We start from the raw sequence: 18,753 nt of genomic DNA on the forward strand, positions 1-18,753 counted from the left end.
TAGGCCTACATACTTAAACTGGCTATGGTTCTAGGGCAGTCATAGTTATTTTCAAGTGCCTAAACATTGAGGCTTAACAACTGGCCTAGAAGAAGCCATAATGACCCTCCCAGGCTTTGTGATCTTTTTGGAGGGGTATGAGTAAATGTCTCTCTAGAGGATGGCAGAATTCCAGCTAGCCCCAAGAGTCACGACCATGTATAGATCTCCACATCAGCCTCAAGCCCCAAGGCTTTACTCTTTCACTGTCCCAGAATTACCTTTTAAATTAGAAATGAGTACCATAATTCTTTTGGGTTTTTAAGAGAAAAAAATAGGTCCTGAATCCAAATTAAAGGATTCTTTAATTTAATAATATGCATATTATTTGGCCTGCTGTGTTGTGTCCAAAAATGTGAACCAAGCCATAAGATAATTTCCTATGATTGGATTTCAACCTATACCCAGAAATTGATCACAAAATATCAAGCTGTTTTCTAAAATGTACACATCTCAAATTTGGAGACACATATAATGTTGCCTATCTGAAATACAAATTATCTTCCTGCAGAATCTGCGATTTTTCCCAATTTTAGAGAGGGGAAAAAAAAGATTTGTCCTTTTTGCACTTAAATGATTTTGGTCATATATGTACACACAAAATCATAAACATTCTGTGTTTCTTCGGAGTTCTTTGTTTATTTGTTTGTTTATTATGGAGATGGAACCCGGGGCGCTTAACAACTGAGCCACATCTCCAGCCCTTAAAATTTTATATTTCACTTATTTTTTTTAAAGAGAGAGGGAGAGAGAGAATTTTAATATATATATTTTTTTTAGTTATCGGTAGATACAACATCTTTGTTTTGTATGTGGTGCTGAGGATTGAACCCGGGCCGCACGCATGCCAGGCGATCACGCTACCGCTTGAGCCACATCCCCAGCCCCTTAAAATTTTATTTAGAGGCAGTGCCTCGCTATGTTGCTGAGGCTGGCCTTGAACTTGCAATCCTACCTCAGCCTCCTGAGCCACTGGGATTACAGGTGTGAGCCACTACGCCTGGCCTCATTCTGTTTCGTAAGAAAATCTTAAAGGCTGAAAAATATAGTGAACAGTTTCTAATAAAAAGTGTTAATTTTGTGAGGAAACCAGTAACATTGGTCCTGCTCTTGCTGTGAGAGCAGAGTTTGCTTATGTTGATATGCTGGCCAAGGCCTGCTAGACTGCCAGGCTTGAGCAGGTGGGATGGATGATTTCTGAACAAGTCCAAGGAGGTCCACATGGTTGGCTTGTCACTTTCTGATCTGTTGTTTTTGGTTTTGGTTGTTGAATTTTCTTTTCCACTTTTAATTACAAACACAAAAATTTACTTCCACAAATCAGTGAACTTTCTTTTAAAATTGTATAATATTCACAAACATGCAAATGAGTAGTTTTACTTACATCAATTCATATGAATACAGAAATGGTTTTCTAGTTTCCTTTCTCATTATTTATTTACTCTTCTATTTATGATAATTTGTGTTACATTCGGAAGATGGATCAGTAGTTAAAACATGAAATCAAAGCACAAGTTTGAAACAGGGAAAATATGTTAATGCTATGGAAACTAAGAGCAATCTATAAATAGCAGCAGCTGTGACGTTCCTGAGACAACCTAAGGTGCCTCTGACAACACAGTAGGTGATTGCCCTGATCCTCCCACAGCCCATAACTTGAGAAGCAACATCTTAAAAAAAAAAAAAAAAAGAACACTTTTCAAATATACAGATTTGATTAATTAAAGCAGACGTTTATTGCCAAAATGCAATGAGCATAATAGATACATCTTGTGGGAGAAAACCCTGAATGATTACTGCCTGAAACTGGTCTCTTTTGTAGCATTATTTAAAAAACAGCCTTGAGCCATGTTAATCAGGAGACTGAGACAGGAGAATCTCAAATTCAAAAGCAACTTAGTGAGACCCTATTTCAAAATAGAAAATAAAAAGGGATGGTCATGTACCTTTGTGGTAAAGTGCTTGCCTAGCTTTCCCAGGGCCCTGGATTTAAGCCCCAGTACTACAACAACAAAACAACATTATCAATATCCTGTCAGATGAATTGTCCTCTGATTAGTAAAGACTAATAAGTAAATCAGAGAGACTGATTCTACCACATGGGACATCAACATGATCTCCCAAGTAAGAAAATACTCATATTGGAAAAAAAAATGGGGGTTGGGGCAGTGGGGATAGAATCCAGGAGTAATTAACCCAGCCCTTTTTGTTTTTTATTTTGAAACAGTATCTCACTAAGTTGCTGAGGCTGGCCATTTTATGTTTTTGCCATTCTCCTGCCTCAGCCTGTGGCCTAGGATTACAGGTGTGTACCACCTGGCACATGGCTTACATATGGAAATATTCACCAACAGAAGAATGAAAATATTGCACAGGCACCTCTTGGAAAGTTATGTAGGTCTCATTTCTTAACAATTACCATAGCTAACAGCAGAAAAAAATGTATGTTTACATATATATAGGAGTCTGTGTTCTCAAAATACTGTGATACAGGGCTAGGGCTGGGGCTGGGCCTCAGTGGTAGAGTGCTTGCCTAGCACGTGTGAGGCACTGGGTTCAAGCCTCAGCACCACATAAAAATTAAAAAAATAAAACTATTGTGTCCATCTCCAACAAAAAATATTTTTTAAAAATTATCATACAAAAGACAAGAGAAAAATTGCTTAGGAACACCAAACCTAACATGCAACATCAGAAAATTTAGTCTAGTTTCCAGAAATGGATAAATCTGATTCATCAGCTACTCAGAAGGCTGAGACAGGAGGATCACAAGTTCAAGGCCAGCCTGAACCACTTGGTGAGACCCTGTCTCAAAAATAAAAAGGTCTGGAGTATAGATCAGTGGTAGAGTGACCCTGGGTTCAATCTGCAGTACCACACACATACAAAAAAAAATTTTTTTTAAATATTTATCTGTTAGAAGCATTTGTTCCCTTTGATGAGAAGCATTTAAAATATTTTTATATTAAAACAAAAATATCTACAATGGAGCAGCATGAAAAATAAGTGACCTTTTAGTCAATTAACGAGATTTTTAAAGAATTTGGAGGGCTGGAGTGACTCAGTGGCAAAGCACTTGCCTCACAGATGTGAGGCACTGGGTTGGATCCTCATTGCTACATAAAAATAAACAAAATATATTGTGTCCATCTATAACTAAAAATTTTTTTAAATAATGTTTACATTTGGAGAGCTTTAAGCTAGTCATTGTACTTTGCCATAGAAGAACTTTGTATGGATAAGTTTTTGAGAAAATGGTTAAAATCTGAGATAAGATTGATCTAAGAGAGCTGGGGTTGTGGCTCAGTAGGAGAGCATTTGCCAAGCACTTGTGAGGTACTGAGTTTAATCCTCAGCACCACATAAAAATAAATAAAAGCACTGTGTCTATCTGTAACTTCAAAAATTTTTTAATTGATTTAAGACACTGATACAAGAGAAGTTAAAGGAATTAAAACATGTCATTCCCTTTTATGTCACTGTTAACCTGTATATGTTACTAAGTTCCCATCTCTTCCATGTAGCCTTCAAGCTTACATGGGCTCAGAGAACTGTTGCTTATTCTGAAGAGTCCCTTACTGCAAAACAGTAGCTTGGTTCCAAAAGGGATCCAAAAATCTGATTTCTAGCACAATTTATTCACTTGCTGTGGCATCACTTATTGACTCTGTACCAAAAGCACTGTCAGTCTATCCATACTTTATTGAGTGGTGGCAACTGGTTAGGGAGATTGTGGGGTAATTGCCCAGTTAAAAGGGCTGTCTCCTCACCCTGCCACTTTTTCCAGCAGGGTGAGTATTTCATTTCCCACCACCTGTATCACATTTCCCCAGTTGCCAGGCCCTGGTATGAGGTCCACATGTTCTTTCCACATAAGTCATCAGGTAAAGCCATGACTTTCTCCACACTGGATGCCCCTTTGACTGATTCGTACTCTGGTACACTAGACTGCACTTTGGTCAGCCCTGGTTGTTGTGGACTGCCTAACGGGCTGAGTGGTGAAGAGCTGTCTCAGCTGAATGTGTCCTTCCTTTTCCCCCACAGACATAACCAGTGCAGTGCAATCGAAGCGAAGAAAATCCAAGTGAAACAAGCTGGACGGTGACTTGATACTTGTAAATGTGTGTGAATTTTACAAAGAGCAATTTTGAGCTGTGACTTTTTTAAATCTATTTCTGTACAGTTAGTCATTTTAATAATGTGGCCCTTTTCCTAGTCCCTGCAACCTGTTTTTGTAAAGTGCAATGGGGAAAAAGCAGGGTTGTTGAGCCCTTTTGGTGTTGCAAGATGAAGTTCAAGATTTTTAAAATGTTGCCATGTATTGAGAGGAGCTAATGCCATTATAAATGTTATTAGTTTTCACATTTCCTAAGCAGCCTAGAGTACAGGGTGAGCATTTTTAGGTCCTCTAATGATGTATTGTGCTGTGGAAGTACTGTGTGTGAATAGCCGTAGCAGGGGCAAAAGCAATCTTGTCATTTGGAAATGTTGTAAATAATTTTATTATATAGTGTTTTGGATGTATTTGTTGTAGAAATGGACCAGTGAATAAAGAGAATCTAAGGGTTTGTACAATGTGAAATACTGAATGTGCTAAATAAATGTCATTGTCATAGAACATAAAGGTACGTTATTAGCAAGGGATCATTGAGAGAGCAAGCTTTCCTTGGATCATAAATGAGTAGACATAGCCTTCTTTGTGAATTAGAACATCCACATGAAATGCCCACCTAGCAAGTTTAGGAAATGCATATGCTTGCTCACTCAATTCCTTGGTTTTAAAGAAACCAGCCCTGTTCAGCCCTATACCAGGTACTTTGATATATATTGGTCAAATTTCTTTGTGTTGTAAATAACAATCAACTTAGGATCAAAGGCCACCCAAAATTTTCTAGAGATAGGAAACTTAGCAATTCAAATGGTACTTTCTCTCCACCTCATATATCTGCTTCTCCTCCATGCGTGTGACAGATTGCCCCAAACAACTATGTTTACATCTCCTCCATTCAGAAGGTAAGCCTAGTCTGATCACCAACATTCTTTGTACCAGCATCAAGAATTTATCCCACTAGGGGCTGGGGTTGTTTCTCAGTGGTAGAGCACTTGTTTAGCACCTCTGAGGCACTGAGTTTGATCCTCAGCACCACATAAAAATAAATAAATAAAACAAAGGTATTGTGTCCATCTACAACTAAAAGAAAAAAAAAATTTAAGGAAATTATCCCACTTTAGGTCAGGTTTCCACCTTTAGTCCAATTCTGTAGTTACTTGGGCAACTCCTAAGTTAAAGGGGTCATTTTCTGTTATATATTTTAGAGATGTCTATCACACCCCACTCTTTAGTTACTCTGTATCTTATCTGTATGAGGCCTAAGAATGACATCTCATCAACATACCAAATTTTTCCCTTTTTGACTCAATTCTTTAAAATTTGCATATTCTCTAAAGCCATCTGCTTTTGCTCCAGCCCTCCTCCCAGCCTTCAGGGAACTCCAGGGCTTGGGGCCCTGTCCATGTCTCATGTGGTCTTCAGCCTTTTTGCTTTTTCCTCCTAGGAATAGAATTTCCCTCCAGTGGCTCCTTGCCCTTGCCATAATTGAGTGCCCAAGACCAAAAGAGTCAGTGACTCTACTCTGTCTTGCACTTATTTTCATCTCTGTTTCAACTCTTAATATATGTCTTTTATTATAGGGATCCTCTAAAATAGTTTTTATGAGTCAGACCCCACATTATGTGCCTCCATTCCCAGCAAGTTTATCTACCCTTTTCATCCCCTGTATAACACACACATAGCCAGCTTAATAATAATACCCTATGCCTCAACTGTGCTTGAGATTAGAGAGTGCTTCTCATTCTTTAGCTCAACTCAGGCAGAAAGCATAATGTGCTTTAAATAAATTTTTTTATTTGTTTTTCTTTATATTATTTTTTTCTCCCATAGAGGAATAGCATTACAGTCTAACAGAATCCTGTTACACACATACACAGGCATGCCACATGACCAGGTGGTTGTGTCCTTGAGTCTGTCGACACATCACAACACAGTCAACCAAAGTCTCCTTGTTTCAGCCAGTCTCAACACAAAACACCCAACAGGGATGTACTTAATGTGTTGGTTCCATCTGGGATTAGGTGGCAGGGTAAAAGGGAAGATATTAAAAGTGGGTTATGGTGTGTCTGCATTCACTCTCTTCACACAAAGCTGCATGGATCTGGAGAGGCATCCAAGAGCTTTGTGGGGTGCTTGTTGCACCTAAGACATTATAGGTCAAGCAGATTCATCACAGGGTTCCACTCAAGGGGCTGAGGGGCAGGCATACTCCAAAACAGCACCAAACTGCACTCATACACACATGGTGCCCTGCTGGGGCTAGACTGACAAAGGCTAAAAATTGACACCCAGCTCAAGGGAACCACTCAAGACTTATCGGGAAAAACTGGAAGTCACCCTTTGATGTAATTGGGACTCACTCTAGAAATGGGTCCCTCTGACATCCTTAGTTTTGGCAAAGTGCTGGTAATATCAACATTAATACTTACAAACTGGTACAAACTTCTCCAGGATCAATGAAAACATCAGTCAAGACAGACTCTCTACCCACTCTCCTATCTAAGGTTGCATAGGACTTTGTGAATTCTGGTTCCCTCATGTGTTCAAGTTCTGTAGTTTAAGGAAAAAAATCCTGAAGCATGCTCAAGGTGAAAGGCACATACACAGTCAATACAGTATGACAAGGTCTGATGCTTCAGGAGTCAGACTAGTAGGAGACTGAGTAGTGTTGGTTCTTAGAAATCTATACATGATTAAAATATTGCCACACTCAAATGCTACAGAATCTATAGGAAAGTACAAACAAAAATTTATAATGAGCCTTGCAACCAGCTAGGTGATAGATTGGATGGTTCTAGAACTACAGGAGCCTCCATAAATATAGGTAAAGGGCAGGGCCTTTTGAAATTTAGGCCTAATGTTCTATCACTCAAACTCTTCCCCTACCAGCAAGATCATGGGCGCTGCCCAGAACTGAGCCTTGGCCCCAGCTGGTGTTGTGTAGGCAAGAAGGTTGGAGGGATTCAGCTCTTGAAGTGCTGAAGACCCTAAGCTGGCTGTGAAGTGACCAAGGGATAACTGGAAGAATAAAAATTGATAGGTTGTAACTGAAAAACTTTGGGAAAGGAGCAAGGTTGTCAAATGTGAGAGCCCTAGTGAGCTGGCATAGGGACTTTGATCTGCTTGTAGTGTCAGTTATACGTTGGGATAGGAGACCCCAACAGGGCTTCCTCTGTCCCCATCCCAGCATCCACGGGGATACTCCCTTCCTACTCTAACATGTGCCATGGGAGGTCTGGGGCTGTAGGGTCAGGGAGAGCAGCTGCTTTTGCCCTGATGGGAATGCAGAGTTTTCTCCAACCCCAGCTTGGCTGTGAGGCCTGGAAACCTGAAATTGGGGTGAAGGGGAAGACCTATGTTAGTATGTAACAGGAAATCTTAAAAAGTTTCAAGGAAGAAAGTGCACACACTAGAAAAAGACAGCTAGAAAGAGAATGGGAAGCAACTCAGGGCATCCCAAGAGGCTGTTGCTGGTGTCTGAGCCCAAAATTCAATCCCACCACAAGAAAGGGAAAGCTGGCTGCCCCTGTCCCCTGTGTCTCTCTCAGGGATTCAGGTTCTTTCCTCCAGGTAGTACTGGAGAAGAAGGGGAGGGGGACCGTAGGGCACCCATTTCGCCCCAGCAGCCTAGAAAGGAAGAGCCCTGTGGGAAAGAAAGAGGCCCCTGAAGGCCCTGAACCTGGATAGGGAATTTTTGGGAATTGGACAGTGGGCTGCTGACCTCCAACCCAGGAGTGTTTATTAGCCATAGTGAACAGGGTGTGAAATACAAGGCCAGAGGCAAGATGAAAGGCTGAGCTGTCAGTCTTGGGATGGCTTCACCCCAAGGCTTGTCCTCTTTAGCATTCTTACCTTGGGGTGTGTGTGCCCTTTCCCTGCCTAGAACCCCTCTAGCCTGTGTCTCTCCTAAGCTAGTTCTAGCACCTTGGGCATGTGAATAGTTGACCAGGATGGCAAGCCTTGCCCAGCTTCTACTCCTGGGGGAGCATATCAAGGTAGGATGGTAAGGTACTAAGCCCCTCAGACTCAGGGGCCTGCAGAGGGTAGATTTCAGAAAAAGATTTGGAAGTGAGATTATAGGAAAGAGAATGTGGGGGCAGACTTCAAGCTACAGCAAGAGAGCAGGGCATGGCCTCTCTGAGCAAGCACAGTGCCAGCTCCCATGGTACCCTGCTCCCTATAACTTCTCAACTTGTCTGTCTTCTGTACATCTCCAATAGGCTGTTTCTTTCCCTTGATTCCCTCCACCTCCTCCCTCTAACTCACACCTCACTGTCCTCTTTCACATACATTACCTTTCCAGGTCTAAACAGCTTCAAGGAGCCCAGCCCTCCACTCCCCCCTTCCCCCAGAAAGAGAAGGGAGAAACTAAAAGCAAAACCCTGAGCCTGACCCCTTACTGGAGGGAAAGAATAGTGGCCCAGGCCCACCAAGTTGTACCTGGTCAGAGTTGGGCTCAGAGTTCCCTCCCTTTATCCATATTGTGAGGGAATGAATAAGGGAGCCAGGAGTAAGTGTAATGCCAAACATGAAAGGGTGAGGTGCAAGTTGAAGATGGGGAATGAGCCAGATCAGGGTGGAAGAGTCTCTCAGAAATAGGGGTGGGTCAAGAGGGCAAAGGTGAAAGGGAGGGACAGGGATGGAGGGCCAGAGAATTCGGAAGCATGAAAGGTCCAGAGTGGGGAGGATGGAGGATAAGATGCTGGTGAGGGTGAAAGGGGTTAAAAGGGATTCAGAAGTGGATTAGAGGATCAGAGATGGGGAAGGAAGGGCCATCACCCCACCTCACATACTCTAAGGAGGAAGGGAGTTGTGGTGCAGCCTGAGGCGGCGCCCTCCGCCCCTCCAGCAACATACAGGCTGCCACGGAGGGGACTGACGGGGATCCAGGGACCGCGAGGGATTAGTGGCGCTGCTGGCGGACACTCAGTAGTTGAACTGGCGCTGGCAAGGCTGGTAGATGAAGCTACCCTGGTGCTTAGGCCGGCGCGGACGGCTCTCACGGGCGCGGTTCTGCCGTTGCACCGCCTTGGCGCTCAGCGCATGGCGCTCAGCCCGCTGCCGGGCCCGCTGCAGTCGTCGTACCTGGCCAGCCTTCTCCAGCAGCACCGCCCGCGCGGGCAGAGGAGCCGCGGCGTGGTGCAGGACCCGGGGCTCGCGGCGGGCGGGTGCCAACTCTCTGCAGGGACAAAGCGGGTCTCGGTCAGAGTGGCACATGGAGGGGTTGGGGGACTGGCATCTCGCTCCGCTGTCCCCAGTTCCCTTTTCTTGGCGCACTATGGTGTCTGCCCCAATCTGTATTGCCCCCAGCAGCCCCACCCCCTCGGCCCCAAGGCCTCCCACCCTCAAGGATTCAAACCCGGCCCAAGCCTCTCAACCCAGCCCAAGAATCTCAGCCACGTCGCTCCTAAGCTCCGCCCAGCCACGAGGCCACACCTCCCATCTGAAAGCCCAGCCCATAGGCCCCGCCCCTTGTCTCGATACACGCCTCACTCCCGAAGCCTCGAACAAGACCCCTAGGCTCCAAGCTCCGCCTTCCGCTCACTCACCCTTCTCCGGGGTCGCCATCCGGCAGGGCAGCGTCTGGGTGCGGGGAAGGGGGCCCAGGCTCCAGCACTATGGTGCTGCCGGTGACGTAAACGGACATACTGGGGTGCTCGATGAGGAGGTCCTCCAGGGGGCTGCTCTGGAGGCGGGTGGGCCCGAGGCCGGGCCCCTCTGCAGTAAAACAGGCGGGAGGGGTAACAAACCAGCTCTCGTCCATCAAGGAGGGCGCGGGCGGAGGGCGACCCGCGGGGGCAGAGGCGGCCCCAGGGCTGGGGGGAGCCTCGTAGCTGTCTACGGGGCGCGGGAGAGGGAGCCATGCGGAGGAGGGAAAACAGCAGGGAGAAGGGGGACAGACACACACACACCGGACACAAGGGGCGGGGAGAGAAAGGGCAACGTTAGTCAGACCCGCAGCCCTGCCCGCCCTGCCCACGGAACACCCTCAGACCAGGAGGCTCGCCCTGCTACCCTGATGTGTGGCCCCAACACTGAGCCGCCTGGAGACAGCTCAGGCTTGCAGGGTAAGGGACCATGTTACCCCGCCTCCAAGGCCACTGCCTCAGCTCCTTTGACCAGTAGGTTTGGGGGAACTCTCAAATCCCCAAACAACTCCTTTCCCCTCCACTGCTGAACCGTCGGCCCTTTCCAATGACTTCACAGGCTCAGGAGTTTGAGTTGTGGCCCCCGACTCAAGTCTCACCCGGCAGGTCAATGATAAGCCAACCGTCCACTTCATCTTCCTGCGAGACAAAGGCGTGGGGACAGTCGGAGTCTTCTGGCGGGGAGGGAGTACTGAAGAAGATGCTGGTGAGGCGCTGGAACATTGTAGGGCAGTGAAGCGGCCTCAAGGAGGCGCCCTATGGCAGTGCAAAACCTGGGGTTCATAGAGAGAAGTCAGTCACTGACTGAAATCCACCGCCTGGTATCACCCCTATTCCCCAGAGCAGTGATAAGAGTACAGGTGAGATGTGTGGGGAAGCTTTTGAGGTGTGGGCTTTCTGCACTCAAGTCCAGGCTTTTCTGAAAGTCTTCTGTTATGAATTTAGGATATTTATTTGTGCCTTAGTTTTCTGATTTATCAAATAACAATGATATCCCTTTTTTCTTAGCCTTTATAAAAATTAAACGAACTGGGCTGGGGTGTAGCTCAGTGGCAGAAATAAGCTTAACATGCTTGAAGTCCTAGGTTCAGTCTCCACCTCTGCCAAAAAAAAAAAAAAAAAAAAAAAGAACATCATTGTACCCTCCTCTGGACTTTAATGAGAATTAAATAAGCTAAATGCAGCATAATGGCCCACACCTATATCCAGCAATTTGGGAAGATAAGGCAGGAAGATTGCAAGTTCTAGGCCAGCCTCAGCAATTTAGCAAGATCCTGTCTCAAAACAAAAAAAATAAAAACGCTGGAGATGAGGGCTGGGCTTGTAGCTCAATGGTAGAGTGCTAGCATGTGAGGCACCGGGGTCAATCCTCAGCACCATATAAAAATAAACAAAATAAAGGTATTGTGACCATCTACAACAGAAAAAAGGTTTTTTTTAAAGGCTGACGATGTAGCTTATTGGTTCTGGTTCAGTCCCCAATAACCCCACACACACACATACAAAGAGCTAAACATTTATAAAGTGCTTAAAACAATTCTGGGCACATAGTAAGCACTCAATAAACTATCAAACTCATTGTTATCACAAGGTGCTTTAGGGATATGGAGTGATATGATATGTATTACAGGCTCTGTCAGGGAAATTCTCCAGAGGATCACACATCCAATCTGGTCCTTGAAGAGTAAACAGAAATTCTCCAGGCATGGAACAAATTCCCCATATTGTGATTGTTTATTATCATCATAATAATATAACATTCATGTACCAGGCACAATACTAAACAGCTTCATCTATATTACCTTTTGCAATACTTATACCAAAATGTGGAAAGTGGGCATAATTACTCTTATTTTACATGTAAAGAAAATAGAAGTAAGGTGAGGCTTAGAGAAGTAACTCAACTTGCCCAAAGTATTATAGCTAGTAAAAGGTGGGATTTGAATCCATGCAGTACCCATGATCACTAGAGCCCACTGCCTTTGCTGGGTGTCTTTCTGGATTAAGTATTTTTAACTTGGTGACTGGGGTCATGGTCTCTGGGTATTTTTCTGAGGAAAAAAAAGGGGGGTCTTGGTTTTCATCATTTCCTCAACAGCATCTTTGATCCTAGAGACTAAGGAGACTGCAATTTGAAAAGTTCTAGCTAGCAGAAATGCCACAGAACTGCTACCATCCTGCCATGTTATTGGGCAAGCCTCAGATGTGTCTGTCAGATGAGGTGTGAAGATTCTATGCCCACAGGCCCTACCCACTCTAACCTCCTTTTCCCAGGCTCTTGCTCAAGGGCAGCATCCTTGACTAGGAGGAAGATCAGGTTGCTTGCTCCAATGAGGCAGCAGGTCTGTAGAAGGTGATGACAGGGGGTGGGACCTATCAAATCCCAGGACCCCTTAGGATGAACACTGAAAGTTGGACAAGGACCCAAGCTCTTAGCCTGGGTAAAGATGTGAAAGAAATCCCCTCTTGCAGAAATAGAGACAACAAAGTAGTGACTATAGATCTGCTCTTGGCTCATTTTACAATCTGAGGTTCAGAGGGAGACTATAAATGCATCCAAAACACACAGCTAGATAGTGGGGGAGCATTCAGTCCAAAGTCAGGGAGTCTCAACAAATAATCTCCAAGAATATAAAGATGCATAGAAGGCAGGGAGGTCAGACAGGGACCTTGATCCAGTCACTGCCCCTCTGTCCAGCCACAGAAGACCGGAGTTCCTGGCATCAGGATTCAGCATGCCTTTACCAGAGCATTCACTATGTACCAGAACCTGCAGCAGACCTCCTCAGTTACAAACAGATTGAGGTAAGAGAGGCTCAGAGGTCACAAAGTGTGAGTGACAAGCAGCACCAGACAGCCAGTGTCCGCCCCCTCTCTTGATCACTGGGGGAGCCTCTTGAATTTCTTTCCCAGCCCTGCCAACTTCCTGGTTCTCAAATTCCCAGCTCTGCTCCAGGAAGAGCCATTCCCTTTAATAACTACAGCAGCTGTGCCCAGAATAGCATTTGAGGCCTAAGCCACCTCTAGTCCAGCCCATCCCTGAGCAAACTCCAGCCTGGGATGGGGCTCCAGGTCCAGCCTCTAGACCCATGCACTTGGAAAGTCCAGAATCTCTCATCCCCTTTCCCCTACCCTTACCTGAGCAAGGAGAGGGGGCAGTACAACCTTCTATAATCACTAGTACTAGGCCAGGTCACATACCCTCCTAGCTGACAAGCCAGAGTTGGGGAGGTGGTGAGCAATCATAGAGGGAACTCTCATCTCACCATCTATCTTAACCAAATCAGCCCTGGAGATACCATGAGACAGATGATAGCTCACTTTTCTATGATCAAAAGTTGGCAGAGGGCTGGGGATGTGGCTCAAGCGGTAGCGCGCTCGCCTGGCATGCGTGAGGCCCGGGTTCGATCCTCAGCACCATACACCAACAAAGATGTTGTGTCCGCCGAGAACTAAAAAATAAATATTAAAAATTCTCTCTCTCTCTCTCTCTCTCTCTCTCTCTCTCTCTCTCTCTCTCTCCTCTCTCACTCTCTCTTTAAAAAAAAAAAAGTTGGCAGAGATTTTATTGGATTGGAAGGAAGAGAGCAGAGGGGTCAGGGCAACCAAAGGGGACCTAGATCCCCAAAGATCTCCTAGAATAAGGTCAAAGAATGAAGAGATCTAATTGGGATGGTGCTGAGTCCAAGACACGAGAAGGATGTGTAACTTTTATTGAACTCCTAACTCTGTACATGCCTGGCACTAATGCCATTCATCTGTCACTCAATTAACATGACCAGTTAGTTGACTGTGTCCTCAGTAAGCTACCTCCCTTCTCTGGGTCTCAGTGCTTCCTTCTCTGAAATGGGGTCTAAGACACCTCATGTGGAGGCTAGGAATGACATCAACTAAGGCGCTGCACACATGTCAGGGATTAGGAGGATGTTATTGTGTTAGTGGGGGGGGGGGCGGAGCCTGGAGCAAGAGAGGGGATTCCTCCACCATCTGTTGCTATTCCAAAAGACCTGGAATAGGAAGGCCTCCTTGATCCCCTGACCTGAACATGGTTGTGTCGTCAGACCCTCAAGTCGCAAGGAGAAAGGGTATCAGAGCCTTGACTCCAACCCCGAGATTAGCCCAGGAAACCGCAGAGCCCTCTAAGGCCCGCTAGCCTTTCAGCGTCTCTCACCCTTGGTCCCGCCCAACACGGCGCCCACCGGGTCACGGGAGGACAAGCGACCCGAGCCTGGGGGGCGGTGCTGGCCTTGGTGACGTCTCAATGTCATATGCAAATAGTGCGACGTCAAGGTCTACCGGCGCGCGGCAACCAATAGGGAGCCCGGAACGCAGCCCCAGCGGCCGGCCGCGGAGATAGACAAAGGCCCCGACACAGGGGGCGCAGGGCGTGTCCCCGGGCTCAGGGAGCCCGGGGGCCCAAGCTGGCGGGGACTCACCTGGGACCCGGAGCGACGCGGCAGGCGGGGTGATGCTGAGGTAGTTGTACAGCGGGGCGTCCCAGGGTAGCAGGCTGTTCACAGACCCGGCCGCATCGCGGGGACTGGATGGGGAGGCGCGGGGATAGCGGTGGGGTGCTCGGAGCTGCTGCGCTCACCCGCGGGGCTTTGAGTCTGTGCAGCCGCTGCGGCGGGGCTCACGGCACAAATTGGAACGTCCAAACAGCTGATCGTGACATCACAAAGGGGCCCGCCCGCCGCGCGTCACTGGCCGCCGAAGAGGTATCCAATCCCAGGCTGCGGATTCCCCACTCCCCGCCCCTCCACGGTTTGTTGGCTAGTGACTCCAGTTCAGAAGCCGCACTTAAAGCCTCCGGGTGCCGCCTGGAGAGGCGAATGCCAGAGGGTTAAATCGCTACTCCCGGTCACTTGCAGACCTCTCAATGAAGGCGATCCCCATTCCTTCCTGGGGAATCCTCCTCTCCCGGCTTTCTCCCAGCGCATTTACCCCTCCCACTGCTCCTGTATCCTTTCTCCTGCATACTATGCCCAATTTCCCTGATCTGTGTGTATCTTGTTCCGACACATTGTCTATTTTCCCACCCCATTTTTCCTTAGCTCTCTCCCCGGTTCAGGGGGGAGCACCAGCAAGTGACGGGAAGTTGGTGAAGCTGACGTGAACTTCTGAAAAGAGTCGGACTTGGAGAGGAATTGCTCTGGGCTGAATAAACATTGAGCTAGTACCGCTCTGTCCTGAAAAGTTTACACGCCCTGTTGAATCCACGGTTGCTACCGGAATTGGACACAAGAGTGAGAGGGACAGGGATTATAAATCCCGATTTAGGTATGGAGAAATTGAGGCTCACAAACATCATTATTAGTGTATGAATTCATGTCCACTAATGCACTAAACACACACGTAAAAAAAAAAAAATAGGCACTATTGCCACTGCCAGACAAATAGTTGATATTTATAGAGCACTTAATTGTGTGCCAGTCACTGTGTTATCGTTTTTTGATCTTCACAACACCAAATGTATTATTTTAGTTAAAGAAACAGACTCAGGGCTGGGGATATGGCTCAAGCGGTAGCGCGCTCGCGCGCGCGCGGGGCACTGCTTCGATCCTCAGCACCACATAAAAATAAAGATGTTGTGTCCACCGAAAACTAAAAAATAAATATTAAAAAAATTCATTCTCTGCCCCCCCTCTCTCCCCCCCCTCTCTGTCTCTCAAAAAAAAAAAAAAAAAAAAAAAGGAGACAGACCCAGGAAGCCCAAGTAACTTCCTGAGGCAGTTAAACTAAGGTCAATGGCAGAGCCAGGAGTTAATCCTTTAGCTTCCAGCCCTGATGCTCTCCACTCTTCATCTGCACCTCAGGGTGCTTCAGCCTCCCAAGGGAAACCTGGCTTCCAGTCCTGTCTATGCCCCAAACTTGCTGTGTAACCTAAAACAAGTTACCTCTTGGACCTCAATTGCTTTATCTGTCATACTTAACATATTCAAAAATTCTGAGCTGACATTGTAAAATTCTCTGTAATTCTCTACCCTCAGGATTCTGCCAATCTCAAACTCTAGGCCCCAGTTCTCCTAATATCCTGTAGGTAGAGACCACAAATACATATTCTCAGAATCTCCAGAGCCAAAGTTTCTGTCTTCTCTCAGTAGAGAGCAGAACTGGTACGGGACTGGGAGATACTCACCTGGCCAGTAGGAGCTAATCCAGAGGTTCATGTTCTGGTGATAAAACCCTGACCCAACCTAATATGCAACCCCCAAGTGAGGACTCAGCCCTAGTAACTCAGAGGAGCCAGGATATAATACCAGGAGACTTTTGGTAGGGGAGGGAGTAGCATCCTATTCTTTAGAATGATGTCCCTAAAGTGTCCACATTCCTGCAATGCTGAACCTCTGACTGTCACACCCACTTCCTGCTAACTTTATACCCTACGTTTACCTCTTTGCTGGCAAACTAAATAATCCCTAACACACCTGTTCTTTCATACCACACTTGTTTAATCTATATAGAACCTTATGTGGTTCATAAGCCCCACACTCCTAATACAGCATTCATGGCCCTCTATGACCCAGACCTAGTTCTCTCCTGCTTCATCCCCCCCTTATTCTCATCCATGTACTTTGTGCTGAGGTTAAACTCCTCATTCTCTTTTTTTTTTTTTTAAGAGAGAGTGAGAGAGGAGAGAGAGAATTTTTAATATGTATTTTTTAGTTCTCGGCGGACACAACATCTTTGTTGGTATGTGGTGCTGAGGATCCAACCCGGGCCGCACGCATGCCAGAGGAGCACGCTACCGCCTGAGCCACATTCCCAGCCCTCCTCATTGTCTCTTTAGCATTCTCACCTCCTGGCATGCCTTTCTGAAATCCAGATCTGTCTTGTCTTCCAGATTCTACTCATTCCTTTTTCTAGGTAGTCTTCCTTGATCTACGCATGTGTCAATGGCCACCTTGATGCACAGGCATTTGTTTATTCAGTAAAAACAGTAAGTAACCAGGAGTGCTGACATACTATAGACCCAGCAGAGGCAGAAGAATTGTTTGAGCCCAAGAGTTTAGGGCCAACCTGGGCAGCATACCAAGACCCTGTCCCTTAATTTTAAAAATTTTAATAAAAGATAAATATGCAAGTGATGATACCTGAATGTGTATGTGTCTTCCTGAGGGGATGATGGGCATCCCAGGGTCAGAATCATTTTTTGTTCACTTCCCCACTCAGTCTGCGATGGGTCTGGCACAGAGTGGACTTGAATTCAAAGCTTAGTGTTGCAGACTGAAGCTCATGAAGGATGGTTGGCATAGGATTCTATACCTGGACCCTCTATGCTGTTACAGGCAGAGTTCGGTTCAGCACCAGGTTCCTGTTCCACAAGCCCAGAGAAGAGGGCTCTTGACATACACTCTGGTGCCCTAAATGACCGGGATTCTATTTCCAGTATTAAATGAACCCCATGTACAGTCAGCTAGGCAGATTCCAGTCTTTCATTTCTCTGTAGAGTCAGGAGTATTCATGAAAAGTCGGGGGGCTGGAGCCCAGTGGATTTGCCTCTTAAAAACCTTGGCACCCATCCCTCCTCTCCACTGAAGAGATTTATCAGAAAAAGAAAAAAAAGAGAGAGGTCATCAGGGATGAAAGAGACTTCAGATCTAACTTACCCAAACCCCTCATTTTATAGATGGGGAAACTGAAGCCCAGAGAGAGAGGGAAAAAAAAAAAAACTTCTTAGAATCATATGGTAGCTGAGCCATCTATTGACCCTTGCCCTAGGGAGTGGCCTGAGGACCCTAACTTGGGCCAGGGGCCATAAAAAGATGCAATGGAAATAAACAAGAACAACAACAAAAAAAGAGATAATGGGCATCACAATGAGAGTAATCCTGGAGTTTCATTTCCAACTGGATATGAGGTACCATTCCTGTATACACACACGTGGCCATCCATGCATACACATGAAGGCATCCATGTAGAAATAAACACCTATGTGCACATGAGCTCACACCCATGGGGTTAAAAGTTGCCCACACCCATTTAATCCATGCCCAGATGTGAGCACCTGCCCAATTTTATGAACTCCAGAATTGGAGATCAAGAGGCCACCCTTCTATTCCTGTCTAGGCCTTGGGCCTGCCCTCACCATGCCCTGGGGATTCCCTGTTGGCTTCCCCCACCCCACTTCAAAGGGCAGGAGATGTGTCAGCCTGGGTGTGATGCTCATGGGACCTTGTGTGTACTCACAGGTATGAACCAGTCTGTATGCCTGGCTGGAGAAACTGCTTGCCACTCCCCTCCCTCCTTGCCTTATCCACCTTTCCTTAAGATAGAGGGTGAGGTTGAGAGGAAGCCTTCAGATGTAGATCATACATTCCTCCCATGTTACTGTGAATAAACTGAAAAATTTTTAGATTTTTTTTTTTAAAGACAAGTCTCATGTTACCCTGGCTGGCCCCAAACTCCTGGGCTCAATAATCTGTTTCAGAGTAGCCAGAACTATGGGTGCATACCTCCACCCATGCCTGGTAGGAGAGAAACTATTAACGTGTAAATTCAGCCGGGGCAGACATAGTCCCCACATTTCCTCCAACAAATGGCCAATACTTTAACAAGAACTTTTACTCAAAAAGAGGTTTTTCTGGTCAGGACAGCATTCATTTCAGAGAGGGGAAGCATGGGGGGAGGGAGGTAGCTTAGTTTTATCCATCTATCCCTGGGGTATGAGGGTGGGGTGGTTTCTGGGACAGTGTGAGTGTGGACAAGAATCTACCGCTTGAACCACATCCCCAGCCCCAAGACTTACTAATCTTACTCTAGTACATTTTGTTTTAGTGAAAATATTTTTTTAAAAGAGTGAGAGAGAGAGAGAGAATTTTTTAATATTTTTATTTTTTAGTTCTCGGCGGACACAACATCTTTGTTGGTATGTGGTGCTGAGGATCGAACCTGGGACGCACGCATGCGAGGCGAGCGCGCTACCGCTTGAGCCACATCCCCAGCCCCTAAACT

At 46.1% G+C, this 18,753-nt stretch overlaps 2 protein-coding genes and 1 long non-coding RNA gene across 12 annotated transcripts in view; 2 read left to right on the forward strand and 1 right to left on the reverse strand.

Annotated features, from left to right (window-relative positions):
- NCOA6 (nuclear receptor coactivator 6) overlaps nt 1-6,899 on the forward strand; it is a 97,200-nt gene extending 90,301 nt beyond the window's left edge. For all 7 annotated transcript variants that reach the window (XM_081292437.1, XM_081292438.1, XM_081292439.1 and 4 more), the window contains one exon: nt 4,084-6,899. In XM_081292437.1, the coding sequence (XP_081148563.1) occupies nt 4,084-4,127 (44 nt within the window). In that variant the 3' untranslated portion in view covers nt 4,128-6,899. The remainder of the gene's footprint in view (nt 1-4,083) is intronic.
- TP53INP2 (tumor protein p53 inducible nuclear protein 2) lies at nt 5,925-14,410 on the reverse strand. Of its 2 annotated transcripts, none has more exons than XM_081292486.1 (4): nt 14,235-14,410; nt 10,398-10,571; nt 9,700-9,868; nt 5,925-9,329 (listed from the first exon to the last, which is right to left on the reverse strand). In XM_081292486.1, the coding sequence occupies exons 2-4, from the start codon at nt 10,519-10,521 to the stop codon at nt 9,077-9,079; spliced, it is 546 nt and encodes a 181-aa protein (XP_081148612.1). In that variant the 5' UTR covers nt 10,522-10,571; nt 14,235-14,410; the 3' UTR covers nt 5,925-9,076. The 2 variants fall into 2 exon arrangements, with proteins under 2 accessions (XP_081148612.1, XP_081148611.1); XM_081292485.1 differs by having other exon boundaries at nt 9,700-9,988.
- LOC308647931 lies at nt 14,115-16,864 on the forward strand. Of its 3 annotated transcripts, none has more exons than XR_014021728.1 (4): nt 14,115-14,274; nt 14,461-14,516; nt 14,853-15,078; nt 16,643-16,864. It is a non-coding gene; the product is annotated as an uncharacterized lncRNA (long non-coding RNA). The 3 variants fall into 3 exon arrangements; XR_014021729.1 differs by having other exon boundaries at nt 16,666-16,862; XR_014021730.1 differs by lacking the exon at nt 16,643-16,864 and having other exon boundaries at nt 14,853-15,079.
- The last annotated feature ends 1,889 nt before the right edge of the window (nt 16,865-18,753 follow it).

Source organism: Spermophilus citellus, assembly GCF_964194105.1.
Source record: "Spermophilus citellus genome assembly, chromosome: 4".
Classification (NCBI taxonomy): Eukaryota; Metazoa; Chordata; class Mammalia; order Rodentia; family Sciuridae; genus Spermophilus; species Spermophilus citellus.

Coding starts and splice junctions, on each gene's coding strand:
- TP53INP2 (XM_081292485.1), bottom strand. CDS start 10,521: ATGTTCCAGCGCCTCACCAGCATCTTCTTCAGTACTCCCTCCCCGCCA. Junction 9,989..10,397: donor GCTTATCATTGACCTGCCGG/GTGAGACTTGAG, acceptor CGCGCCCCGTAG/ACAGCTACGAGGCTCCCCCC. Junction 9,330..9,699: donor GATGGCGACCCCGGAGAAGG/GTGAGTGAGCGG, acceptor TTGTCCCTGCAG/AGAGTTGGCACCCGCCCGCC.